The following is a 27,923-nucleotide window of genomic DNA, read 5'->3' as shown; positions in this document are numbered from 1 at the left end:
GAGTTATTGTCCAATACTGTTGAGAATAAAAGCCAAAGACTTCTGATCATGACTTTTGTTCACATCTTACTGCAGAATTCAGTAAATTGATTTGCTAGATGCTGGTTGTTGCTCATAATGCTCCTGTGTGTCTATTGCATGGCAGTGTAAGGCAGTGGGGAAGTAAAAAGTCTACTCTTGGAGCCTTCTGTGTTTTGTTTGACATGTAAGACTTTGCAGGTTGAACTGAGTCACCTTTTAAGGAGAACCAACACATCTGAAAGTTGTTTTATTCTTCAAAGTCTGTAGTCAACCCACAGAGAAGCAGCAGCTACGACCTTGTGCCACCAGCAAATGGTCATTGCTAGTTTAACATCAGTCTTAGACGTGCAATCCAGTAAGCAAGTTATAGCATGACTGTATGAGAGATGCACCAAATAAGGGGAAAAATCTTTATCGCTCAACAAAAGTCAATAAACTGCTTTGTTTTGGAGCTCTTTTGCATCACAAGCCCATATCCACAAAGCCCAATGAAGTTTGCAGATTATCTAGAAGCACAACAGAATATTTACCTTCATACTGACAATTGCTACTCGGAGATTTGTTCCACCTAGATCCACAGCCAGAGCACTCTGTGTCTCTAGAATATGGTCAATATCTTGAGAGATATTATCTTTGACAGGAGGAAAACAGAATTTCTTTTGCAATGGTTCTTTGAGGTCAATAGATTTAAGGAACTTCAAAATCCTTGGAACAGCATTACCATCTCCATATATTTTTGAGCTATAATACAAAAAAGAATTAATGTAATTGGAAGTAACACTGCAATCTATATTCTTTATATGACAGAAGAGTGTAACAGTGTCTTTACAATATTATGATCTGGCCACTGTGCCAATACTGCAGCTCACACTATGAAAGTCTGCCATGAGATATGGTACATAGTGATGGTAGTTTAGAGAACACACACAGATCTTTCAAGTCTGGCATTAGCTCCATTTTGGAGTACAAAACTGGAATGTAGAAAACTGGAAACGAATGATGCCAAAACCCCTGTAAAATTAAGTTTAATGAAAGGACCCACACCATAAAGCAGAAATAAAAATACGGACAGTTTATGTATGTGCTGCAAATCCAAATAAGATGTACTTATCACACAGATGCCAACTACATAATAATAAACTGTATATTCATGTCAGTTTTCAACATGTCTGTTTCTAAAATATCATACATGGCATCAGATACTTGGTATTAAATAATTCAGTTTTATTGCTCTATTTAGATTCTTAAGAAATACTGTTATAATCCTTGTCCTTAGTTGAACACATATTATCTCTCAAGGTTTTTAAGAACTTATGTGTTAGAGGAATGAGGGTCAATACTCATTAGGGCTGAGGAATAAGGAAAAGCATCTTGCCAGAATTCTGCAGCTTCCCTGGAAACTTGCACTCAGGACTCTCTACGTATCATGAGGTCAAATCAGCTATAAAGTATTGTGTGACAGAAGCACAGAAAACTTTGAGCTGGAAGTGACAACCTGAGATTATCTAGGCCAACCCCCCTTCCAAGGCAGGGCCATGTTGAGCAGCTGACACAGGAACTCATTCAGGTGGGATTTTAATGTCTCCAGAGAGGGAGACTCCACAATCTACCTGGGCAGTCTGTGCCTCTGGTCTGCTACCATCAATGTAAAGCTCTTCTTCATGTTGAGGAGGCACTTGTGTTTTGGTTTATGGCTATTACTGCTTGTCCTGTTGCTGGGCACCACTGAGAAGAGTCTGGCACCATCCTCTGGGCACCTGCCTTGGAGATATTTGTATGTACTGAAGAGATTCCCTCTCAAGTCGTGTCTTGTCTTGTATAGACAGGGCTGGCTTCCACATTCTCTCTCTCCCCTCACAAGACGCTCCAGACCCCAAACCATAGAATCACATAATGAACTAGTTTGGAAAAGACCTTTGAGATCATCGAGTCAAACCTGTGACCTAACATTACCTTATCAGCTAAACCTGGTGCTGAGTGCCTCATAAAGTCTTTTTTTAAACACCTTCAGGGACAGTGACTCAACCACCTCCCTGGGCACCCCATTCCAATGCTGAACCACTCCTTCTGTGAAGAATTGTTTTCTAATATCTAGCCTAAACTCCTCCTGGTGCAGCTTGAGACTGTGTCCTCTCATCCTGTCACTGGTCGCCTGGGAGGCCAACCCCCTCCTGGCTACAATCTCCTTTCACAGAGTTGTAGAGAGTGGTAAGGTGACCCCTGAGCCTCCTTTTCTCCAGGCTAAACAACCCCAGCTCCCTCAGCTCCTCTTCATAGGGCTTATGTTCCAGACCCTTCACCAGCCTTGTTGCCCTTCTCTGTGTGCATTCAAGCATCTCAGCATCCTTCCTAGTCTGGGGGGCCCAGAACTGGACACAGCACTCAAGGTGAGGACACAGCACTCACCAGTGCTGAGTACAGGGGAAGAATCACTCCCCTTGTCCTGCTGGCCACACTATTGCTGATACAGGCCAGGATGCCATTGACCTTCTTGGCCACCTGGGCACACTGCTGGCTCACGTTCAGTCAGCTGCCAACCAGCACCCCAGGTCCCTTTGCACGGCTGCTGTCCAGCCACTCTGTCCCCAGCCTGTAGCACTGCAGGGGGTTGTTATGGCCAAAGTCTAGGACCTGGCACTCAGACTTGTGAATCGTATCGTTGGATTCAGCCCATCTGTCCAGCCCATCCAGGTCCTTCTGCAGAGCCCTCCTGCCCGCCAACAGATTGACACTCGCTCCCAGCTTGGTGTCATCTGCAAATTTACTGATGGAGGACTCAATCCCCTCACCCAGATCATCAATAAAGATATTAAATAGGACAGGGCCCAACAGTGATCCCTGGGGACAGATGGTGACTGGCTGCCAACTGGATGCAGTACCATTCACCTCCACTCTCCAGGCCCAGCCACCCAGCCAGTTCTTAACCCAGGGATGGGTGCACCTGTCCAAGCTGTGGTCTGCCAGCTTTTCCAGGAGGATGCCATGTGAGATGGTGTCAAAGGCCTTGCTGAAGGTCAGGGAGACAACATCCACAGCCTTTCCCTCATCCACCAGGCGAGTCACCTGGTCATAAAAGGCGACCAGGTTGGTCAGGCAGGACCTGACCCTCCTAAACCCGTGCTGGCTAGGTCTGATCCCCTGGCCGTGCTGACAGGCCTGTAGTTTCCTGGGTGCTCCTTATGGCCCTTCTTATAGATGGGTGTCAACTGGCCAGCTTCCAGTCATCTGGGACCTCCCCAGTGAGCCAGGACTGCTGGTAAATGATGGAGAGCGGCTTCACAAGCTCATCTGTCATCTCCCTCATCACCCTAGGATAGATCCCATCTGGTCCCATACACTTTTGAGCATCTAAGTGGCTCAGCAGGTCTCTAATTGCTTCTTCCTGAATTACAGGGGGCTACTTTGCTCCCTGACCCCATCCACCAGCTCAGGCAAGTTGTCCTGAGGACTCTTACTGATGAAAATTGAAGCAAAGAAGGTGTTAAGTACTGCTGCCTTTTCCTCATCTTTAGTTACTAAATTCCACCCCCCATCTAATAATGAAGGAGATCTGCTGGAGGTTATCCTTGCCCCTCCTTTTGCCATTATTGTATTTATAAAAATATTTTTTATTATTCTTCACAGAAGTGGCCAGATTAAATTCTAACTGGGCTTTTGCCTCCCTATTTTTTTTTCCTACATAACCTAGCCACATCCTTAAACATTTCCTGAGTTACCTGCCCCCCTTTCCAAAGGCGATACATCCTCTTACTCTCCCTTAGTTCCTTCAGAAGTTCTTTGCCCATCCAGGTTGTCTTCCCTGAAGGCTCATCTTTCAGCACATAGGGACAAGCTGCTCCTGTGCCTTCAAGATTACTTTCTTGAAGTTTGTCCATCCTTCCTGGACCCCTTTGTTTTTAAGGGCTGTTCCCAAACTCAGAACTAACTTTCCAACTCAGCTTCTTGAAAAGGCCGAAGTCTGCCCTCTGGAAGTTTTGTTGGTGCCCCTCCTTACTTCACCAATTATTGAGAATTCTATTATTTAGTGATCACTGTATCCCAAATGGCTCCCAACCATCACATCTCCCACAAACCCTTCTCTGTTTGCAAACAGCAGGTCTAGCATAGTAGGCTCGCTCACCAGCTGAGACAAAAAGCTGTCCTCCATACACTCTAAGAACCTCTTAGACTGCCTCTCCACCTCTATGTTGAGTTCCCAGCAGATATCTGGCAGGTTAAAGTCTCCCACAAGAACAAGGGCTGGTGATCTTGAAACATTTTCCAGTTTATAGAATAGTTCATCCACCTCTTAATCCTGGTCAGGTGGTCTGTAACGGACTCCCACCAGGATGATGGCCTTGTTGGCTTTCCCCCTCATTCTTTCCCATAGGCACATGACCATATCGTCATTAATCTCAACTTCTGTGGTGTCGAGATCCTCCCTAATACACAAAGCCACCCCTCCACCTCTTCTCCCTCGCCTGTCTCTTCTGAAGAGCCTGTAGCCATCCACTGCAGCGCTCCAGTTATGTGAGCCATCCCACCATGTTTCTGTGACGGCAACAAGGTCATAGCTTTTTGCTGTACCATGGCTTCCAGCTCCTCTTGTTTGTTGCCCATGCTGTGTGCATTAGTGTACATGCACTTCAGCAGGCCTGCTGATTTCACTCCTGACCCTGGCTTGCCTCCCTTGCTCTCACCTCTGGAGAGACTGGTTTCATCCCCTTCCCCCTTCAAACCTAGTTTAAAGCCCTCTCAATCAGCCCTGCCAACTCATGTGCTAGAATCCTTTTGCCCTTATTAGACTGATGGAGCCCATCTGACTCCAGCAGGCCAGGTGCCATAAAAGCTGCCCTGTGATCAAAAAACCCAAAACTCTGCAGATGGCACCAGCCCTTAAGCCATTTATCGATGATGCAGCCTCCACTGGACCCTCTCCAGTAGCTCCTTGTCTTTCTTGTACTGTGGAGCCCAGACCTGGACCCAGCACTCCAGATTTGGCCTCACTGCAGCTGAGTATGGGGGACAATCACCTCCCTGACACTCTTCCCGATGCCCCCCAGGATCCCACTGGCCCTCCTGGCTGCGAGGGCACTGCTGGCTCATGGACAGCTTGTTGTCCACCAGGACCCCCAGGTCCTTCTCCGCAGCGCTGCTTTCCAGCAGGTCAGCCCCAGCCTATGTTGGTGCCTGGGTTTGTTCTCCCCAGGTGCAGGACCCTAAACTTGCCCCTGTTGGACCCCATTAGGTTTCCCTCTGCCCAATTCTCCAGCCTCAATTCTCCAGCCTATCAAGGTCCCTCTGAGTGGCAGCAAAGCCTTCAGGTGTGTCAGCCACTCCCCCCAGTTTTGCATCAGCTGCAAACTGGCTTAGGGTTCTTTCTACCCCTTCACCCCAGTTGTTGATAAACAAGCTGAGTAAGACTGGGCCCAGTATTGATCCCTGGGGAATGCCACCACTCCAGGCCTCCAACCGGCTCCTACTCTGCTGATCACAACCCTCTGAGCCAGTTCTTGATCCAGCTCACTGTCCGTTCAGCTAACCCACATTTCCTGAGCTACGAGGATGTTAAGTAGAAAGCCTTGCTGAAATCAAGGCAGACAATATCCACTGCTCTCCCTCCCCTTGTCGACCGATCCTGCCATGCCATCATAGAAGGCTATCAGATTGATCACGCATGATTTCCCCTTGATGAATCCATGCTGGCTACTCCTAATTACCTTCTTCTTTTTCTACATGCTTGGTGATGACTTCCAGAATGATCTGTTCTGTCACCTTTCCAAGGATGGAGGTGAGGCTGACTGGCTGGTAGGTTCCCAGATCCTCCTTCCTGCTCTTTTTGAAGATGGTACTGAGTAACATTGGCTTTCCTCCAGTTATTAGGCATTTCTCCCACTCTCTGTGATTTTTCAAAGACAATGGAGACTGGCTTAGCAGCACCTGCCAGATCCCTCAGCACACTTGGGTGCATCCCATCAGGCCTGTAGATTTATGGGTGTTCAGTCTGCCTCACTGATCTAACCCAACTCTCTACAAAGAAGTCTTCCATTCTCCAACCTTTTTCTCTTACCTCTGAGGTCTGGGATTCCTGAGGGCTTTTCTCAGCAGTAAAGACCGAGGAGAGAAGGCATTCAGTAATTCCACCTTCTCTGTATCTTCCATCACCAGGACACCTGTATGATTCAACAGCAGCCCCACATGTATGTGTTCTTGCTGCTGCTGCTGAACTTGTAGAAGCCCTTCTTGTTGTCCTTGATATCCCTTGCCAGACTGCATTCCAAGTGGGCTTTGGCCTTCCTTCTCACATCCCTGCATACTCTGCAATGTTCCTAATAGTCCTCCCATGTGGCCTGTCCCTTTTTTCACATCCCATAAATTTCTTTCTTCTGTTTGAGTTTTAGTAGAATCTCATCCATTTCAGTCTCCTGCCCTCTTTGCCTGACTTCTGGATCATAGGGATGCACTGGTCTTGAGGTCAGAGGAATAATGACCAGCTCTTTGGACACCCTCCTCATCTGGAGTCCTAACCCATCAGATTCCTCCATATAGGTCTTTGAAGAGGTCAAAGTTAGCTCTTTGCAAGTTTAGGGTTCTAGTCCTGCTTGCTGTTTTGTTTCCCCAATGCAAGATTCTGAGTTTCTAATGGTCACTGCAGCCAATGATGTCCCCAACCTTCATGTCTTCAACCAGTGCCTCCTGGTTTAGTAGTACAAGGTCCAGAATGCACCTTTCCTCAATGGCTCCTCCACCACTGCACCAAAGCTACATTCACTGAGCTGCAGTTCAGGAACTTCTTGAACTGTGTGTGCCAAGCTCTGTTGCTCCTCTTAACAGTATCAGTTCCCCAGGAGAATCAGGGCCTGTAACTGTGAGGCTATTTCCAGTTGCCTACAGAAAACCTCATCAACTTCCTCCTCCTCATCAGGTGGCCTGTAGTAAACACCCAAAACAGTGTCACCCATATTAGCCTGTTCCTTAATTCTCAGACATAAACTCTCAACTTGTTCATCTGTCCCTGAGTAGAGCTTGATACATTCCAATTGCTCTCTGACACAAAGAGCAACGCCACCACCGTGGTTCTCTGACCTGTCCCCTCTAAAAAGTATATAGCCATCCATGACAACATTCCAAACATGTCTCCGTAATTCCAATGAGAGCATGGCTCTGCAACTTCACATTGATTTCTAGTTTATTAGATTATCTTGTTTATACCACTTGCTGTGTGCGTTTGTATACAGGCACTTCACAGAGGATCAAGGATCAACCAGGTTGCTTGAAGGGGTGTGCAAGTCATAAACACCGTAGTCATAAAAACCCTTGATATATTTTGCCCTATGACCCTGGCCTGGAGTGACCTATGGTATGGTATTCCGTACCTATCTGCGCCCAAAAATTGTTACTGTCTCTTCAAGACCCTGCAGCTGGGGACCTTGTGTGGGTGGGGAGTGGGAAGGGGGTTTTCACAGGCATTTTTAGGACTGCCCTGCCCAGGCAGTTTCCTGCCTTTTGCCACATGGGGTTTGCTTTGCTGACTGTTTCATCTTTGCTTTGGCAGAGGTTCTTTTTCCCTTCCCTTTCTGGGTTCTCTTTTCATTTTTTTTCCCCTTGTCTTGGAGGGACTCTAGTTGGTGGTTTTGGGCAGTCTTGGGGCAAAGTCTACAGGTGCCTGCCTGTTGGCACAGAGTGGGGCAGGCCCCGCCCCAGTTCAAGCCGCTCCAGGAGAGAAGACAATGGGAGTAGAGCCTCTCCCTTTTGTGGCAGTCTTGGGTTTGCCATTCTAGAAACTGCATTTTGCCCGTAGAAACTGTTTCTAAGTGAACTTTCCAAGGTCTGCTGGCAGCAAAAAAGCCAGTGAGTTCCTGGGGTCAGACACCCTGTGCCAGTGCCGATGGCGTGGTCCTTCCCCAGCACCCCACCCCACAGCCATGGTGCAGAGCACGCCAGCAGCCCTGGCAGAGCCTGCAAATGGCAGAAGGAAGTGGCTGCGGCAATGCAGACCCCACACGAACCAGCACCTTTCCATCTGCCTCTAGAACTGCTCTGCAGGCTCCTGCCTTCCCTGTGGGGGACTTCACCATCCTGTCCCTTCCTGGGAACATGCAGTCACCTGGGAGGTGCCATCTTGGAAGGGAAGGGTGTGATGTCACCTTCCCTTTGACCTTCAGCCATATGGCCACCTCTGGCGGGTGCCACTTGGGGAACGGGTATTTCTGGCATTTCAGGTCTCTTTGCTCCCGTGGGGTTGTGAGATTTAGCAGTTTGGTATCTAGTAGTTATTTACTCCCCCCCTCCCCCCACCTGCTGGCATTCTGTTTGATAATAAACTGTTATTTTTTCACTTACATCTACTTGTATCTTGTTCCTTATTGGTACAAAGGGATCGGATGGAATCAAGGGGGAGGTTACTCATTTCTAGAGTGCCCACCTCTTTAAATTGTCTCAAACCAAGACAGATCCTCAACTTGAGCTGCAGCCAAGGAACATCTGTCTCTGCACTGGTTGGTACTCCCCTGGAAGCAATGGCACAATCATTGCCATTTGGACCCCACTCCTCAAGTCCTTCAGTTTAAAGTGCATCACACCAAACTGGCCACCATGCTGCCAAAGATTCTCCTGCCCTTTTTAGCCAGGGAGATCCCATTCCCCCATAATAAAGGCTACAATCATAAAAACACAACCCACTGTTATAAAATCCAAAACCTTCTCAACAGCACCAGCCACAAACCCAGACACTCATCTGCACAATGTGTCTGCCTCTGGCTGTCCCGATTTCTCTCACTGGTAGGATAATGAGGAGATGACTTGGGCAGTGATGTTTTTCACATGCCTCACCAGGGCTTCATAGTCTTCCTTGATCCTGCCCATTTTTCAGCTCTTGGTGTCATTTGTACCCACATGAAAAAGTGTCCTTCAGGCACAAGTCAGAGTAGGCAGACAGGATCTTCTCCCCCATGCTGCTCCTAAAGAACAAGCTCTCTTAATCACACTGATCTAAGTTAACATGAATTTTGTCCTCTTTACCTTCTGTTGGATGTTAAATGACTACTTGTATTGAAACATTACTAGTAACATTTTGCTCTATAAATACTACTGCATACCAGACACTGCATTATGGTTCTGAAATGAAAAATCATTTGCAACCTCAGATCAGTGCATTAAAAACACTCCAATCAAATATGAGGAAACACCTTAGGACTAAATGCCTTTTACTCTACTGCTTTAACATGTCCTCCAATGAATTAAGATGAATGTACTCACCATGGATATTGCTTCCCAAACTGCAGCTGTAGAGCGTGAAGAATCTTATCCTGTGTATCAGCATCACGAACATGAAGAACATTTTCACCTAGACAACAAAAATTAACAAAAGAGGACAGATCAGTTCCTCAAATTGCATTAGAGTATGAGCTGCTTTAGAAATGAAAAAAAAAATTTTTTTTATTTCCTCTATGAGGGAAAGATGCCCACCAGATTGACATTGCTCTTCATTAGTTATGTGCCTCCCCTTGCTCCCACTAAAGCAGTGGTGACACCTCTGATACACTGTCCTGCATTACAAAACACTGGAGAGTCAAGCAAACGTACCCGTTTCTCTTCCCGTCTGACGTGTCCCCAGGTTGATGACAGGCGTACCAAACGCTCCCACCTCTCTGACACCACAGCTGCTGTTACCAATCATACAACCAGCATGAGCAACTAGCTGAATGAACTGGTCAAATGGCACATGCTTTACTGCCCGAAAATTGGGATGATGTTCAATGCCCTTCTTCCTCATCACACGAACCATCTCTTTGCTTCCTACAGAAAAATGAAGTAAATAAATGATTTAACTTCTACTTTTAAAATCAAAGTCCAGACACGCAAAGGATCTAGTAGCCAGCCATTCACTGAATTGCCAGCTCTGAACAGGTTTTGCTTCTCTTTTTAGCCTTACAGTGTCAATTGCATAGCTCGGTAGGTAAGCCAAAGTTTGATCCAAGAATTCACTGCAAAAGGCTTTTTGTAGTTTTAAGAGGTACTAATATTGCTCCTACATGTCACGTGGTTTATCTTCGTTTTCCTTCCCACACTGAAAAGCTGAAATGTCCTCCACCAATGTGAACATGGAGCTGCAGCAGATGCACCCATGAGGCTGACACCATCCAGCTATTTCCGTCTGGCTGGAGGACCTGGGATAAAAGCACTCTTTTAAAGACAATCTGTTATGTGTCACTCTGTCATAAGGGTATTCTACTCACCTGCATCCACATTAGGGAATAGAACAAGTGTTCTCTTGTTGAAGGAGATGAGTGCATCTAGTGTCAGCTCAAACATCTTTATGGAATGTTTAATATCTGTGGTTACAGGATGTTGCAGAGCAACTATATAATCTCTGGTTTTGACATCTTCACCTGTCCAAACGGAAGGCAAGAAAAGTTTTTTCATTGGCGTAGAATAGGAAGAGGAAGGCAGGACATACTTTTGAAACTACCGATGTGAAAGCCTGAAAAGTCAAGGCACTGAATGGGATATATCTAACAGATAGGTATCAATGCTAGAATAAAAATCGAGGGAGTCACAGGGTAACCTAGCTTGTTATTTGCCTCTCTAAGTACCTCTCATAACTTTAGAGACCACTACTAAATGTCAACAAACTGTTAACTTTCAAGCCTACTTCTAAAGTTTTCCAAGACCAGGATGGAGAGACTGTTCTCACACCACTGTAAATCTGGAAAAACTCCTGAAGCTGCTCAGATTTTCTGGCAGTTGTCCATTCTCAAGCAAAGACTTCATTTCTACTGCTTTAAAATAGTCAGTCATACTTGTCTTATTACACTTGATAAACATTTGTCTGCAAAGCATACTGATTGAAAAAGATTCCAGCTTCCAGCTACACATGGTAGCCATACAGGAGACTGCTTTGTCAAAGATAAAAAGCAAACATAAAACACCACTGTTTACAGGAATTATTTGTAAGTCAATGAATATGAAACACCAAAAAGCCTTTGGTGCATGTTGTCCTGTGGCAGTGCATTCCTCAAAAAGGTTCATAATACAAATTCTGTTTGATTTTTTTGTATTAGGCCTGAAGAGCTTTGATTCTATTTAAACACATCCTTTACACCAAAATAACTGTTCATATATGACTGTTCTGCTTTTAAATTGTTCAGCTCAGAGAAATTACCCATTTAAGGAGTTATTTTTTGACTTGGCAGAAGGACCAGAAGTGTTCGGTGGAACAAATTTGTAGCTTTTCAGCTGTACATGGCAGAATACAGAACGAAAGCAAACGTAGAAAGAAATAAATGCCAGGTACTATTAACAAAAATATTACTTTTTGATTGATAGCCTACTTACTGAGTTTGTCTAGTGTTGAAAGTCATGTGAGAAAAGCTTACCTAGCCACATGCGAATAATACTCATGTAGTCCTTGTTTTTGGCAGAGAGGAGCTTGTCATATGAGGGACAGCCTGCTAAAAGGATGCGGTCGTGGTCTTCACACATGGCTATCAAGTGCTGCTCTGCACTCCTTGTGCAGCACACGTGGTAATGGGCCAGTTTGGTTATGGCATGTCTGATGGAGTCATCAATGGTCCCACTGACTTCCCCACCTTCAATGTGAAGAATGCGAATGTTCATCAGGGCTGCTGACGTGGCCAGGGCCAAAGCATCGAATCTGTCCCCGTGAACTATCATAATGTCAGGTTTCAGGCGGTTGAGGACATCAGGTAACTTGACTAATGCAAGGCCCACCGACTCCACCATAGCTGCCTCATCCTCCCCTCTCACGATGGTGTGTAGTCTTGTATGAATATCAAAGTCATCTTGTTCAATCATACGATAGGTATTACTGAAGGTCAGAGAAAAAGGGTTAGAGCAAATGGAACTTGATTTTACAGCAATATCGCTTCACAAAATAAACGTGAATTACAACAGCTGTACTGCAGTTTAAACAAAGACCTGCTTTTCACATCTTCTTCACTGAGGAAAGTGGCTTGTAAGATTTTAACAGAATATTCTCATGCATGTGAAGATCCTACCTAATATTCCAAACATCCAGTTTCTCTAGACACCTTTAAGGAGGAACTGTACTGAACATGATCTGGAAATCCTCAGAAACCAAACTCTTTGTTTATGTGTCTGCAGAGCCTTTCGGAGAATAGATGTGGCATGATTTCCTGTCAGAAAGGGTATGTTTATTGACTTTTCTGTGGACAACTGTGTAAATACAAAAGATGTGATGCAAAGATGAGGCCTGTATGTTTAAAGAAAACATCCTGCAGCTAGCATGCATTATTTCAGATTCTGAATTTTTTTTAAGGCAAATCCTTTTTATTTTACTGAGTGAAGTGGCTCACATTTATACAGCATAAACTTCATTACATTTCCAACTCCATTTACAAATGTCCTTCACAGACCTACCATTTTCCCAATTATGTACATTTATCTCAGAGAACTTTCTTCTCTTTCCTTCTATATTCTTTGCCTTTTGAAAGGTGAAAATGTAGGGGACAAACAAGACTGTGCATTTCTGGTAGTTTTGTTTCTTTTACAATCCTCCAAGTATTTCAGTAACAGGCACGTCACAGGATCACTGTCATTTGACTTCTGTTACTGTTGATTACCCCATTCACATCAGTAGAAAATGTATGTTCTGAGGACCCACTCATTTTCCAGGATGACCCAGATTAAGGGGTGCAGGGCTGGGCCCTGAAAAAAACCCAAGGAGTACCTGGGTTTTAGAATACTTACCACAAAGCAACTAACAGCAAAAACATTTGCCAGATCAAAATCTCTACCGTTTGCTTTGTGCATTACAAATCATTTGCAATATAGAGATTAGTGTTAAACACCTTGGAACTGGAAAAGTAGTATTTTGTATTACTCTGCACAAGTCTTGCAGACAGCAAAAGGTTATGTAATATAGAGAAATCAGGGCCATGTTTCTTCTCTTTAGCAAATGAAATGGGATTACTTTATTTCTCCAATCAGACAGGGTGCAATTCAACATACTAACCTGTCAAGAAGTTCAACCTTTTTTTTCTTGTCTGGTTTTATTTTGAATCATGTTAGTTTTGTGATGTTGAATTCACCTTGCCGTATTACTGGATGGAAACAATGTCCAATACAAAGCAAGGAATAGAGCGCTTTAATGTGCAGAAGGAGAACAGTCCCCAGTGGAACATCCTGTCTTAGTAGTTTGAGATAATGTAACTTCCTCCCATCCTAGCTTATAAAATGCCAAAATTTCTCATTGGAAAGTCCAGAAAGTGTCTTTACTTGAAGATATGCTTATCCATTTCGAAAAGTTCAACAATGCTGATATGCTGCAGACCTAAGCTAAAGTCTGATTTTGTTTTCCAAAATAGGTGTTTTCGTATCTATTTCACTTATGGGGTCCAATCTGGTAAATGCAGCCTGATGAAAATCAACCACAATCCCAGAAAGACTATCCATGCTGTTCCTTCTACCTTCTCCCCAGCAGCCAGGAGAATATCCACCTGGAATGTGGGAAGTCCTGCAAAGGGAAGGGCTTTGGACCAAGACATCTCATCCTCCTGGGCAGGTGATCTGACTGCTTACTTATTCAGAGTTATGGAGAGGGACTCTATTCTCTCCCGCCTAACCATATACCACAGATAACCATATATCTATCATTTTGTTGTGCATTTTGTCAGAAACACACAACCACACTCCTGCCTCCACAATGCCAGAAGTAAAAACTAACAGTATTCTCCTGGGATATGGAGTATGTAAGTATTTTCCCCAGTAACCATGTAAAGCAGAAGAGTTGCAATTTAAAATGACGGAGAAGGATCTTTTCTCTGTGAAAATTAAAAAACTGTAGCACATTTTCATTTGAAAATCACTGGGTTCTTAGGGAAAAATGAAGGACATGAGTTTCTCACTTCATACAGTCTGTGATCCTGTTTAAGGTCTCAATTACAGCATTTACATGGACCTTTCTAGAATTCCAAGACTGACTGAAAAAATGCCAGAAATATGCAATCTCAGAAGGAGCTGCAAAATAAAATTCTGGAAAAAAATGTAAAATTTTGTTGTGTACACTCATGATGCCAGGACTTTTTTTTATCTAACATTCATGTTGTCACTGCTAACACCTAAGAAACATATTGGTAGAAAAAAATTCACTTTACCCATAATCATCAATCAGGTGGGAACCAAGCACTACGACATCAAGCTCAAAAAACTGTGGTTCTGCCTTAATGCCAAACATAATGGGAGCTAATTTCGAATAATCAGCACGGTTGCAAGTAGCAACACAAACACGAAGTTTGTGGAAGTTTCCATTCTTCTCCATGACTTCCTTTTGTTTCTGTTTTGAAAGATTCTTGAAGTACACCTCCTGACATAACAGAGAAAAAAAAAGTGCATCATTAATAATAATAATTTACTTACACACTTCATGAGCAGTATACACAAGTGCAGCCCAAACTGTGGACACACAGTAACTACTCCACTGATAGCAGACACCTAACAGAACGAGTAAGTTCTGTTTCCAAAATTTAGAATAGAAATGTATTTTTTTCCTAGTTAAAACTCAATTTTAATACCTCTACTTCTATAAATAGGATATAAAAATTCTGTAAAAACAATATTAAGTATTATGAAATTCAACTGTAATTTAACAGTAAAATGAATTTTCTCTGTTTAGATGGAAACCTCTGTATAAGCAGAAAAATTATTCTGCCTTAGTAAATAAAAGAAAAGCTCATATTCCAAAATGACAGAACGGAACAAATTGCTGAGATGCATCCACCGACAGACTCTGTAAACAAAAGGAGAAAGTTTTTGACAAAGTCAGTTTACGTGTCTCCATTAAGCACATTTTGGTGAGGTAAAGCGAGTTAAACATTTACTTTTAAAGCCTTACATAACCTTTTGTAGGCCAAAGTACATTAAGGAAATCAATAATACAGTATTAGGTTCAAATAAACCTATGAAAAAAGGATACAGCAATAACTCCCCCGAATTAACCCAGATTTCCTCTCCTCCCAAACAGAAATTACTAAGGTGTTAGCGAGAGTTTAAGTACCATCCTTTTGGTACAAAATCTAATGTTATGTCAGATTTTCACTCCTCTGTGCAGACCTAACTTTTTCTGGATTAATGCACAAGGGTTGCTTATCTCTGACTCGAAGCAGTATCAATCTCTCTGCTGATTTTGCCAGATAGAAAAGCATGACAGTACATACATGATAATATTAATAGGAGCAATTCCACGCTCCTTTTAGATTTCATTCAGATTTTTTCAGTAAAGTTCTAAAAGAGAGACTACTGTGACATCACACTCACATGAAACTTACAAAATCCAGCAACTTTTCAAGATTTCCCTATTTTTAAGACATTAGTTTAGGTTTCACCACACATGACGAAACAATACTTTGGTGTAATAGCAATGTTAGGGTGATCAGGAATCTATCCCGAGTTGTCAAAGAAAAAGTGGTATCTCTAGCCCACTTGCAACCCATTATGGCTCTGTAAAACTGTGACTGGCAGTGACATTAGCCAGACTCAGATTTAGCAGACTCACTACTTCTCCTCATTTCTAAACCCACCTCTTTATGGAGATGGTTCTGAGCAGGACATCCTGCCATTATGTATGTAAAACCAGCCACTGATTCAAATAAAATTGTGTTCAAGATGTGAATGTCACTTCTGACACACCTATAAGCTTGTCTTCGAAACTGCATGAACAATATTAGTATAACTAGAGGCAAACCTCTCACAAGACTCTTCAAGTCAGCCACTGCTGCATACATATTCTATATTATATAAACCAAGAAGCCAGAGTAAAGAACTGCAAAATAAGGAAGTGACAAAGCAAATTTATCTGAAGTCTGTTAATTCCAAGTTACCTGTATGAGCTAGGATCACCACAAGCCCTCTGACAAAGCAGCTTCTTTTCATTTATGCAAAACAGGCTTTTAAGAAGCAGAATAGTCTTCTGTCCTCCTTCTCTTCAAGCATTGTCTAAAATTCTAAAAACCTTCCATCCAGACACAGAAGATACCATCTCCTAAAATAGTAGGTCTGTAAGTTGTGAAAAAATAAAATCTCATGTTTCACCATACCTACAGATCCAACAGAACTGAATCACTAGACCACACATCTTTCCAGCCATGCAGACCACATTTAATTACAGTTGGTATTTGGCTGTAATAATGATCTCTTGAAATAATTTTAGAGGTAGATGTGGAGGCACTCCAAATCTGTCTGAATTGACTAGAATTAAAGGCAATTCCTGGTATTTGTCCATTTAAACTTCTGTTAACATTATGTTTCAGTAAGCTCAAAGCAGAATTATTTCCACTGCCTTAAAACTCTGTAACACAATAGTTTAAAAAGCTGCCAAGTGAGCCATGCACTGGTCTTGGTGCAGACAGGTTTTCTATTGCTGTCAATTTTAAACACCTGCTTATCTGAAGAACCAAAATATTTACCCTAGCAAAAGGTAGGTAACAATGCAATGTAAGTGTCAACTGCATGTGGAAATTTACCACTAATTAAAGTGTTTTATTGTTTGCCAGGATAATATGGATGTTTTCTGAAGAAACATGTGATGTATTGCTACATCACAGTTTAACAAAAGGCATTTTTATATCCTGAGAAGAATTTTTGCTGAGCCTAAATGCAAAAATAATTCTGTATTCTCAGACAGTATTCACTGTCAACAAGTAATGGCCAAGTCCCTTCAGCCATTAACAGTAAATTCCTTCAAGCAGAGCTGTGATGCCCTAGCTACAAAATTTTGTTACCACTGTGATTTTAGAATTTATTATCAGCTTTTGCAGGCAAATCATCTCTTTTCAGAACTGTTCACCAAAACTATTTGAAATAATTAATCACTAACAGTCGCCTCTTAGATTCTAGTGTTTGATGACATACTGAGTTTGACCTACACAGAACTCTCTAGCTGGGGGATCCTCCTGCTCCAAGGTATACCTCTTCTGCCTTGCAGGGACTAGCAATTTTTAGTAGAAAGGACAAGAAACAAAACAGTCTTCCATTAAGGACTGCTTGAAGTAATTAATCCCCATGTGCTTTGGTCTACTGCTCTTCTATATCCCATCCTAAAGCTTTTAGATTATTACAGATTCAAGGACTTTTTAAGACTGGAAAATTCTGGGCCAGACTTTACAGCAGCCTAGCAGCTACAATTTGTTAGCAGTCCCCAGAACATGAGACACCCCTCGATCACTGTTTCACAAACAAATGACACCAGCTGTATATTCTACATTCACACCTCTGAAACACCGTGTTATAAAAGCAAAGAGCGTGGAATAGTCCCAGTGTCTACACTCTGCGTATGCCCATGTGTTGAGGGCAATGTCATCTTCCCACGTGCCTGGCTGTGTGGCATACAGGATAGTCTGTCCTGAACTCTTCCCATACCATGTGCATGTGTATGTATTCCAGCCACCCTTCCCCACCCACGGAACAGAGCCACTGTTCGCCTGCGTGCACACACACCCAGGGCCTCTTCCTGCAGCCCAGTGCAGATGACCAAACACCAAACCAAGTCCTTTAGACACCCTCGAATGCCTCTGTGAGAGTGGAAAAGCATCCATCTCCCTGCACACGTGTTAGGGCAAAAAACGCCCCCACCATTCCCCCCACAAAATGCAGCTGATGTCTTCACCAGGTCCCTTCCTTGTGTGAGGGATCACTCCCCTGTGCTTCTCCAGAATATTGATACACCAAGAATCACAGAATATGCTGAGCTGGAAGGGACCCACAAGGATCATTGAGTTCAACTCTTATCCTTGTACAGGACACCCCAAGCATCCATGTGCCAGCGAGCATTGCTCCAAACGTTTCCTGAACTCCGTCAGGCTGGTGCTGTGACCACTTCCCTGGGGGAGCCCCTTCCAGCCACCCTCCGCGAGAAGAGCCTTTTTCTAATATCCAGCATAAACCTCCCCTGGCACTTCAGGCCATTCACTTCTTACACAAGTGGAGGGTCTGCCCTGGTATTCTCCCCCCCTTCCGCAGCCCCACACCCCGGGAAAAGCCGCGCCTGCGCCCCGCCGCTCTCTCTCTGTTCTTCCGGACAGCGTCCGTATGCACCTTTCCCCTCCGGAGGCTGTGGATCCCGACATTTCCCGGGGACCCGCGCCCGCATCTCTGGGACTGTGGGTCCCCGCGTTTCGCGGGGGCGCGCCCCGGCCCGCGCGCTGCCCCGCCCTCAGGCGCAGTCGCGCCCCCGCCGCGATCCCGCCCCCGCGGAGCTCCCGCCGCTCCCGCCCCGCCGCCTCCCGCACATCTGCGGCGCGCCCGGCCCGGGCCGGGCCCAGGCTCTGCGCGGCCGCCTCGCAGTCACCTTGCCCTGCGCCAGGACCGCGGCGGCGGCGCCGGACCGCTCGCATCCGTCGGAGCAAGCCCCGCCCCGCAGGAAGTGAGCACCGCGGAGGGGCTGCCCCAGCCGCGCCCCGCAGCCGCCCCGCCGGGGACCGGGCAGGCGGCCCCAGCAGCCCCCGAGTGGGCGCCGGGCAGTCCGCCCGGTGTCTGTAGGGCCGCATGCAGGTCTGCCTTCACAGAATCACAGAACCGATTAAGTTGGAAAAGACCTCTGAGGTCATCGAGTCCAACCTATGACCCAACACCACCTTGTCAAGCAGACCATGACAGTGAGTGCCACATACAGTCTTTCCTTAAACACCTCCAGGGACGGTGGCTCCACCACCTCCCTGGGCAGCCCATTCCTATGTCTAATCACCTTCTGTGAAGAAATTAATCCTAAAGAGGAACCATATCGTTGAGGTGGAACAGACTCTTCCTGCCGGTTTATATATGGAATACTCCATATATACACATCTGAGCAATCTCGTTAAAACTGCTGGATGATCTCACGGCTTCAGTGGCGACTGCCATCACGTTAAGAGCTTTTAAAGTAAGAGCTGTCAGAGAACTACGGGCTGTGGGGTTGCTGTAGGAGATACACAGTGAGGACAGACAGCCTACAGGGGTCATGGAACAAAAAGGCAGTTGCCCGGTCGTGCAGGCTGTGAGAAACTACAGCCCACCAGTCGGGGCACCTGCCAGTAGATCATGAAGAGTGCCTGGGTATGATGCAGAATTCTATAATTTTGGTGTTAATTCAGCCCAGGGTGTTGCCAAATGACAACTTCACTGGCATGCGGCACAATGAAAAAAGCTGCTGTTCAACCGGCTACCAGGTGTTGCTGTCATCTCTGTGTTCCAGTTGACTGTAAAAGGGATGTGGTCTGTTTTCTCAGGCTGGAGGTGTTTCGAGGTCAAGCCGCACATTAGTGAGGTGACTGTGACTTGGATCCTAGTTCAATATCTGAGGCACCATCTGTAACAACAGCAACCTGTGCACATTATATTCTGCTATAGAAACAACTTTTCAGTAACCTTCAGAAACCTTTCAGTAGGTGGTGTCATACAGTCCTAGTAAAAGGACAATTCTTCACCCATTTTTATCCTTCTGATCTCACATTTGTGTGGCTGAAACCTGAGTCTAGCGTGGTAGGGCCATACATCTTAACAAGCCTGTGCCAAAATTCAGCTATTTTGTACCTGAACTTTACCACAGTTTTTCAGTCCAGATTGTATCTTTGTTCATCCATGTAATACCCGAGAGGTCTCAAATCTCTTCTACTTTTGTCCTTTAATTCTTAGAAAAATTAGCCATAAGAGTGACTCCTGTGTCTGACATACCTAGAAAAAAGTAGGTGCAAGGAATGAGACAGTTGCATTTCTGGTCTTTACCAGGGAGAAAAAGGTTGACTTTTCTAGCAGTTACAAATATTTGTTTAAAAAGGCTTTGAATACTGAAGTCTTCAACTAAAAAAAAATGTCTTCAACGGGATTATTAAAAACCCTTTAAGACTTGCCCTTGGGGATTTAAAATGATGATCTGCCTGTTTCCCAAGACAGCTAGAAAGAATCTTATCCTATGGTGATGTTCAGAAAGTCCTCAGACAGCTGTGGTTCAATGAGTCACAGCTCCTCAAAGACTCAGAGTTTTAAGAATATTGCAGCACACCCACTTCTGAAATTACCAGGGATCTTTGCTTACAATACTGACCAGATGTACTAATAGCAACTGGAAGGCACCTTACATTCAATTCATGTCCCATTTAAATTGTTTTCATTGTTTTCTGCATCACTAGATTTCCTTTATGCACATTGGCCATTGCTTAAAAACCCATGTACATTCTGGAAATGTCATTATAAATAAATCTGAATTGTCTCCTGTAAATGCTTTCAGGTTATGATAAGCTTACTAGCATATCTATAGTTGGCTTCACTGAAACAAAATGCTTTAGAAGAGTCTGAATCATATGTGAGCATAAGTGTATGGAAGTGTGAACATATGGACAGATTCTGGTTTATACTGGTACTGACACAGATAGAAGCAACTACACTGAGAGTTAATTATTCTTACAACAGCATCAGTGCATCTCTTCATGTGATTTTTCTGGAAATGTTCTAATGGTGTTTCAGCATGTTGCAGTAGAAGGTGCAGAATAAACAAGAAAGTTTATTCTATTCTCCTTTTGGTTATTTCTCCCTCACAGACCTCACATATTACATAAACAAGATGAAATTTTTCTTGTTACTGAGTGACCCCTGCCTCAAGGCTTTCCAGCAGAGAGATAAATGCTATGCAGAGATGAGACGGGAGGAGAAGCCTCAGCCCATAATCTGCCTCCTCCAGTCAGTTTTATGCTTTGCTGCTCAAAATCTCCAATGACACTGTGAAGAGGGCTTCCTATCTTTGACAAGGTCTGTGGCTCTAATGGTGTTCATTAGAGGTGTAGGGTCTCAGTAACCAGATAATTCATTAGCCCTTCCCTCATCAAAAAGCTTTGCAGGAATGGTAAAGGCCCTGCAGAGACTAAATAGACATTAGTGCCCAAGTGTTGGGAAATGTTGGAGATGAGGAGCTTTCTTCTTCTGGGAGAGATCATGTTGCGTAGGATCTGAACAGAGGAATCAAGATCAATGGGTTTGGTTTGCAGCTGGTTTGGATTAGTTAGAAATCCATCCTGAAAGAGGTGAAAGGTGCTGAACATGGATTGTCTGTGCATGACTATGCCCAGGAGAGGGATATTGTGGATGGACAGAGTCAGTAGCACTCTGATCTTCTGCACTGGTGTTAAGCACTGTGTTGCTTCTTCCCTTCTGAAAGCAGAGGATTATGACTTTTCAACATCTACGTTACGTGAAACTTTTATTATTTCTACTAACTTTTCATTTGTATCTGTTTTATTTATGTCAAAGACAGCTGCTGAGTGTAAGAAGGTGAAAACTTCCACTAAGATTTTCAAGAGCAGCTGTCCATGTCAATTCTGTACTGTCCAGCCTGAAACACCAGAAAGAAACTTGAATTTTAAAGATAAGGGCCATAGTGCTTTCAGAAAAGCAGGTCCTTCTGATGCAGCCAAACTAATAACCTCTGAAGATTCTGGCACAGTAGTGTTCAGCTACTGTGAGTACACTCCATTGAAAACTTCCCTTATAGGAAGAGACTAAGTACAGTGTACTACCATGATATAACGACAATATAAACAGTTACACGCAGTAGGGAAAGCATAACAAGTTTTACCTTCCTGCATTTTCCCGTTTGTTCTTCCCAGCTGAAACTGCCAGGTGAGCTGTGCAGTTAATAGCAATTGTAGGCAACCACATCACAGCTCATATCTGATGTTCCAGAGAAAGGGAAGAGATCAGGGATAAGACAATGCCATAGATGCTATGAAGAGGGAAATCTTCTCATTACAACACAGATCTCTTACATCTTTGCTCAGTGCCTTATGCTAACACAAAATGGGGATCTACATGTGGATAAAGCTGTAAGGCACAAGATTCCCAGCTAAGGGAGAAGAAATCAACAACTGTATGAAAATTTGTTCTTTGTCTCTGGAGAGATACTGTCCAAAGAAATCAATGAAGCTGGTGAAGGGAAGTATCTTATGAGGAGCAGCTGAGGGACCTTATCGCTCTGTACATCTACCTGAAGGGAGGTTGTAGCAAGGTGGGGATCAGTCTCCTCTCCCAAGTAACGAGTGATAGGACAAGAGGAAATGGCCTCAAGGTGTGCCAGTGGAGGTTTATTCTTGGATATTTGGAAATATTTATTCACTGAAAGGGTTATCTAGCATTGTAAGCAGCTGCCCAAGGAAGTGCTGGAGTCACCATCCCTAGAATTATTTAAAAGGCATGTAGATGTGACACTTAAGGACGTGATTTAATGTTGGACTTGGCAGTGTGGTATTAATGGTTGGACTCGATGACCTTAAGGTTCTTTTCCAATCTAAATAATTCCATGAGTCGGTGTTAAAATTAGGTGCTTCAAAAACCAAAAACAAGCAGAGTTGTGAATCTCATTGACATAATTAGGAATTAGTAAAAAATATCCCAATTTTTTTTTCAGAGTTGCCAATGTTCTATAACAGATTGACAGTCCCTTTTTTCCTTATTGGAAAGATGGCATATTCTGGTGTCTGGTGTGTTACAAAATAATTGCATTTCCACATATCCTATAAAATGTGAGTAAAGTTTATTGCAACTAGCTATAATTGTAGAATGTGATAGATGCATGACATAAAAAGCTACTTCTGTTTTAGAAAATTCCTTGATCGGGAGTATGTGTATGGGGTAAGATAATATCCATCTGAAACCCATGCAAAGCACTGGAAAGAGTGCTGGAAACCTCAATAGTTAGTTTTTTTTCCCCAGGTCATTCAATGTCTTGAGCCTTTATCTTAATTTCAGCTAAAAAAACCACCAAGCCACAAAACTTTTCTTTCCCATTCCCTCTCTAAAAATAGTGGAACTGACCCACTTTTTGCTGTCATCATGTGACTAACTCTGCTTGTGGGATCAGTTTAATTCTTCAAGAGGGTCTGTTTTCTTCACTTGTACTAAATGCTGTTAAAATTATGGTTTGTCTGTTTCTTCTGAAGCTCCACTCCTTGTTCAGTCCTGCTGGAGTAACTATGATTGCTGCTGCTGATTGTTGACACACATCAGACATCCACTGGGAAATCTGACACAGTTCAGCATACCCAAGCTGGCTTCAAACCAGTTGGTCTTGAACAATGATGGCAGCCTAGGCTGGGGTGATTCTTGCGGTTTAATTCTTCCTCTTACTGTGATGTGCATCTACACCCCTTGATCAGTAGACAATGTGGTTTGCTTAAAACAACTTGGAGTATATTCAAAATGGAATGAGTAGAGTGGCTGTATATACTCAAGAGTATTTGGACATGAGCCAGTACAGAATCAACTCGATTGGAAGCTGTCATCACTAGGTAAGGCAGTGGGTAACTTTCCCAAATACCAGATCCCAGTTTCCACCTCAGGTACAGGTGGGAGAATTATTTGCTATGAATACCTGGTTGAGGAAACCATGCAGAAGAAACAGCCAGGTTAGCAACAGCCAAAGATGCAAATGTCTCTCATTTGTGAAAGTCTGGAAAGAAAGTTCTGTTAAGCTTTCCCAGTTCTGATGTTAAGACTGCCTCATTTTTTCACTTCAAATGGACATGAAAGCTGAAAAGAAAGTTAAAAGTCTGGCAGGAAGGAGGAATCTGGGCACTTCTCATATTTATAAATACCTCCTGTGTTGCAAACAGGTCAAGAGGTTCCTCTCTGCTCTTCTTGTTCAACTGGTTTTTTTTTCATCTCTCCTAATCCTTCTGAGGCTCTATGGCATCCTACTTGAATGCAATTGTGGTTTTAAGTGTGACCATCAGATGACAAATATTTAAAATATTGTGTCTTTTCTGATAATGGCTAGTTTCTAATTTTAAGGAGTACTAATTCTACTACATAATTTAAAAAATCCATTAAGAAGTGATCTAATATCAGAACTAAAGAATTATAATAGTAAACATGTATTTCCACCCTTTATTCAGTTTTAAAATATTTTCTTTCACGTGTAGTTTGCAGATTTTGGCTATTAACTGCACTATGACAAAAATGTGATGAAAGAAGAAAATGAGATTGTAAAATTACAGTTAGAGTACAAAGCATATAGTCAGTTTACACTTACCAAGACAGATGAGGAAATTTTGTGAGACAGAGAATATAAAATGGACAAAGAAGTGTAGTGGTAGCTACCCTTCACTAAGTCTAAATCCTCCTGTCCTGGAAGCTTTTAACACAATGGGTATTATTAGGTGAGTTATTCAAATGTTTCCTTTAATCATACGACTCTCAGAGGAATCTTAAAGCTTAACCTATTACATGGCTACTATAATTCCTTGAAACAATTTCAGATTTTCCATTTGAAGAAGCTTGTAGAGATGCAACAGAAGGCTTATGTGCCAGTCGAAATCAAAGTGGTATTAGGCATTCCACAGAAGTACATCTTTGTTTTTAATTCTGGGTCAAGAATAAAATCTCATTTTTTAGAGCATCTATAGCCCTTATTTTCATTACCAGAAATGTCCAGAAAAACTTTGGTTTTTCCAAACGACAAATAAAAGTCAAGGAAAAGTAAAAGCAAGCACACAATTTTAAAAGTACTGTCTCTAAGGTCTTCAACCAACAAACCTTCTGAAAATGTGCTTTGCCTGGCCAGTAAATCATGATCTTGATGATGAATAGCAAATCTTTGGAATTCATCATGATATTTAGGAAAAAAACCCAAAAAACCCCTCATGCTAAATTGCCATTTACTTCTTTCCTTCCAGCTTTTTGATACTTATCTGCAAAAAAAGTCACATTAAGAGCATCTGAGTCAGTTGTTATTCTAGAACAGTCTAATTTTCTCAGCTGTATTTGCTATCCATGTTCTTTTATTAAAGCTTTGATTTAGTACTGGATGTTTTAAATGTTTTAATGAAAAAATAGTTCAGAATTACAGAAACATATAAGGAACTGCTAAAATATTCCCTGATTTTTGCAGGAAGAGCAACTCTTCAGCAGACATTCTAAAAAACATCCATGTCCACAGGCTGTGCCGAGTCCCTCTGGGAAAGACCATACACTATTAAGAGAATAGCAGCCTATTTTCCCAAGGCCTTCTGTGTGCCAGGGTGTAGGAGGTTACTCAGATTCATGTGGACACAGACCACATTCTGACTGGCCTGGCTGCTGAGCAGTATTTATAAGAAACTCAGCCTGAGTGTCCCTGACAATGAGACTCCAGGTTGTGAGAGGCTCTCCCCTCTTACTTTTCCTGTGCTTTTTGAAACCCTCCTGTGTGTGTCTCTGAAAGGCAGTTATGAGTTATGCATTGTGTAGCATGCTCTCATGCCTGTATTTTCTCATACAAAGATCCAATGACCCATCTCAATCTTTTGATTAGAATTAAAATTTGATTAAAATTGTAAGTAAAAGCATACAATTTGAACAGGATTTTGAAAAGGCCATTCCCGTATTTTCAAAGCTAAGTACTTAGTGGAAAAATCACTATGATTGGCTTCTACCACATAAAATCATGCTTGTTTACAGAAAATACTACAATGGTCCTTGACTCTGCTCTAGTGTCAATTTTACATAGCCCATAAAAATCTGCCTTCCCCAGGCAGTACAGTATTGATAGGAATCATGTCCCTGAGTGTGGGCCACCAATTTCCTTACCAGTTGAAATTCTCCAGGCTGCACGTAGACTTGTTAAGTGTAATATGCTTAAAGAACAATGCAGCAGAGGTGAGAAATCTTCTGGTAGGAGAGTGCTCCCAAGTCAGACAGTCCACATAGTTCCTGTGTACTGATATTCACATTTAAAGTGTTGGGGGATATGAAAAAATTGTATAATTTCCATCAGCACCCTTGATTCCCTTAATATAAATGGGGAGCTTTGTTAATTTTCACTTTTGTCCCCGAGTTGGTTTTTTCTTCAGTATCTGATGTGCTGGCATGTTGGTTTCAGATTTGGACTCAGAGCACCACAGGAAAACACTGCTCCAAGAGGGCAAAAAAAGTCTATTAATTTCTTACTTAAAAATAAGTACGACTGATATATTTTCAGTGCTTTTTGGAAATCCATTTCTTTAAAGCCTAAATCTGAGTCCTAGATGGATGCCTTCAGTGGTGAATATCCAAGGTGATATTTCTCAACACCTCCAGATCTCAGGGAGACCTGGTGCCAAATCTGAAGTCAAAGCTGGCTGGAACACAAGAGGAAAGGGAGGATATGTAAAGAAAAGCTTCAGAGAAAGAACTGACATGGTAAAACATTCAGATTGAAACGGAATAGGATTTCTTTGCATACCCTTTTTGCACACACCTTTTGTTTTGGCAGACATCACCTCTGATACCTTTTCCACACCTGTCAAGCATGCAGAGAGCTATAGCTCCTGGTAGTTGAAACCAGCTGGCAGTCAGCCACAAAACCTGCTCTACAGGTGGCAAAGTGAATGGCCTGGGGCAATGGCATTATTAGGACTACTTCCTGCAGTGGCACTGCTGGCCAAACGGCAAGGAATCTGGACCCCTCCCATGGGTCTTAGCCCCCTTGCCAGTGCCATCTTCCCAACCTTTCTGCACTTGCTGGCCTCCCTGCTGTACGGCTCCCCTCTGCCTTCCCCTCAGTATTGTGTTGACTTCACGTGTTAGCTGAATGCCTTCTGAGAAAACCTACCTAAAAAATTTCCTCACAGAGCTCAAGTCCCCTTGTTATCCTGCCTGCATTCATGCTTCTTCTCCCAAACCCTGTCCACATCCTGCTTGAAAGTGAATCCTTGGAGCGAGCACGCCTTTCTTCCTAATGGGCTTGTATAGCACCTGGCATGTTGAGGCCATTCGTCATTGCCACAGGTACATCAACAAAATAAAACTGAAAATTATTCTAGACCCCGGCCGAAACCACGCTCCAGGGTGAGTGAACCTAATGTGTGTGAATCTAATTTCTCGTCTCCCAAATAATAGAAAGGTAGCCACAGTTACAAGGAACAGTGTGCTAGCTTTGGGAAGGTCACCGGCTCCCCCAGCTTGCTATGGACTGGGTAATGAAAAGAGAATCCAGAGAGCGCACAAATGGGCAACCATTCAGCACAGGTCTCACGAGAACTTACAAACGCCCAGCATATCAAGCCGGCACGGCCCCAAATCCCGTGTGCCCGATGGAGACACGGAGATAAGAGGCGGGTCCCGCGATGGCCCTGGCGACGGCGCCTGCCGTGACATCCTCGCCGAGCGGGCAGGGCAGCTCCCTCCCGGGTGCATCCCCCCACGCCGGGAGCCGGCTCGGCGCAGGGCTCGGCGGAGCGCTGCCTCCCCGGCCGCCCGCCCGGGGGCTCAGCCGCGGCTCGGCCCCGCAGCGCCCCCGGCCCGCCCGCGGCCCCCGCGCCCAGCCCTGACTTACGTGGGGGCCGCGGGCCAGCGGCTCCCGGCGCGGCGGCGCGTTCGTCCCCATGGCGGCCGCCGCTCCCCGCCGCTTTCCCGGGCGGGCTCTGCCGCTGCCAAGCCGAGACGCACCCGGCGCCGGGGCCACGCCGCGGGAGAGGCACCCGGGGCCGGGGCCACGCCGGGACCGCCCCGCAAGCGCCGCCCTCCGCCCGCCGCCGGGAGGGGTCCGCGCGCCGCCGAAGGGTCGAGGGATGCCGTGCTCTGGTGAGACTTCCCGGTGTTCCAGAGAGATCCAGGCATGCTGGGGCCCAAGGCTTTGGCACGTCGTGCCCTAAGGCCGTCCCGCTATCCCTACAGGGCAGCGTGGGAAGCGGGGTCCTACTCCGGGTATCCCCCGGTATCGCCTCCTAGTGCTCCCCTGTGCCTCGGGGAGGCATTCTCCCGCTGGATACCGTCAGAGCACGCACAGTGGTGAGGAAATGCAGCCAGCCTTACTGCTGCCAAGCATCTTTGTGGATATTACCCGCTACTATCTATGACACCTTGTGTGTTTAACATCACCAAGACTACCCAGATCTGGTCAAGAACAAAAGGAATCTGCATTTTTTCTGTCTCAAGGCAAAGAACCTGTCAAGTGAGTCTTCCAA

General features: G+C 44.2%; 1 protein-coding gene across 6 annotated transcripts in view; it reads right to left on the bottom strand.

Annotated features, from left to right (window-relative positions):
- GNE (glucosamine (UDP-N-acetyl)-2-epimerase/N-acetylmannosamine kinase) overlaps positions 1 to 27,423 on the bottom strand; it is a 43,618-nt gene extending 16,195 nt beyond the window's left edge. Inside the window, exons 1-8 of one of the 6 annotated variants that reach the window (XM_069000995.1) lie at positions 18,326 to 18,384; positions 15,861 to 16,035; positions 14,139 to 14,347; positions 11,379 to 11,830; positions 10,239 to 10,391; positions 9,586 to 9,798; positions 9,259 to 9,346; positions 552 to 762 (exon numbers count right to left, since the gene is read on the bottom strand). In XM_069000995.1, coding sequence (XP_068857096.1) covers positions 552 to 762; positions 9,259 to 9,346; positions 9,586 to 9,798; positions 10,239 to 10,391; positions 11,379 to 11,830; positions 14,139 to 14,302 — 1,281 coding nt within the window. In that variant the 5' untranslated portion in view covers positions 14,303 to 14,347; positions 15,861 to 16,035; positions 18,326 to 18,384. Of the gene's footprint in view, positions 1 to 551; positions 763 to 9,258; positions 9,347 to 9,585; positions 9,799 to 10,238; positions 10,392 to 11,378; positions 11,831 to 14,138; positions 14,348 to 15,860; positions 16,811 to 18,072; positions 18,173 to 18,325; positions 18,405 to 27,292 lie in introns of those variants that run through there. The other 5 variants (XM_069000997.1, XM_069000994.1, XM_069000999.1 and 2 more) reach the window with 5 other exon arrangements.
- Positions 27,424 to 27,923: the final 500 nt, after the last annotated feature.

The sequence above is a fragment of the Aphelocoma coerulescens genome, assembly GCF_041296385.1.
Source record: "Aphelocoma coerulescens isolate FSJ_1873_10779 chromosome Z unlocalized genomic scaffold, UR_Acoe_1.0 ChrZ, whole genome shotgun sequence".
NCBI lineage: Eukaryota > Metazoa > Chordata > Aves > Passeriformes > Corvidae > Aphelocoma > Aphelocoma coerulescens.
This window is presented reverse-complemented; position numbering and strand designations above follow the sequence as displayed.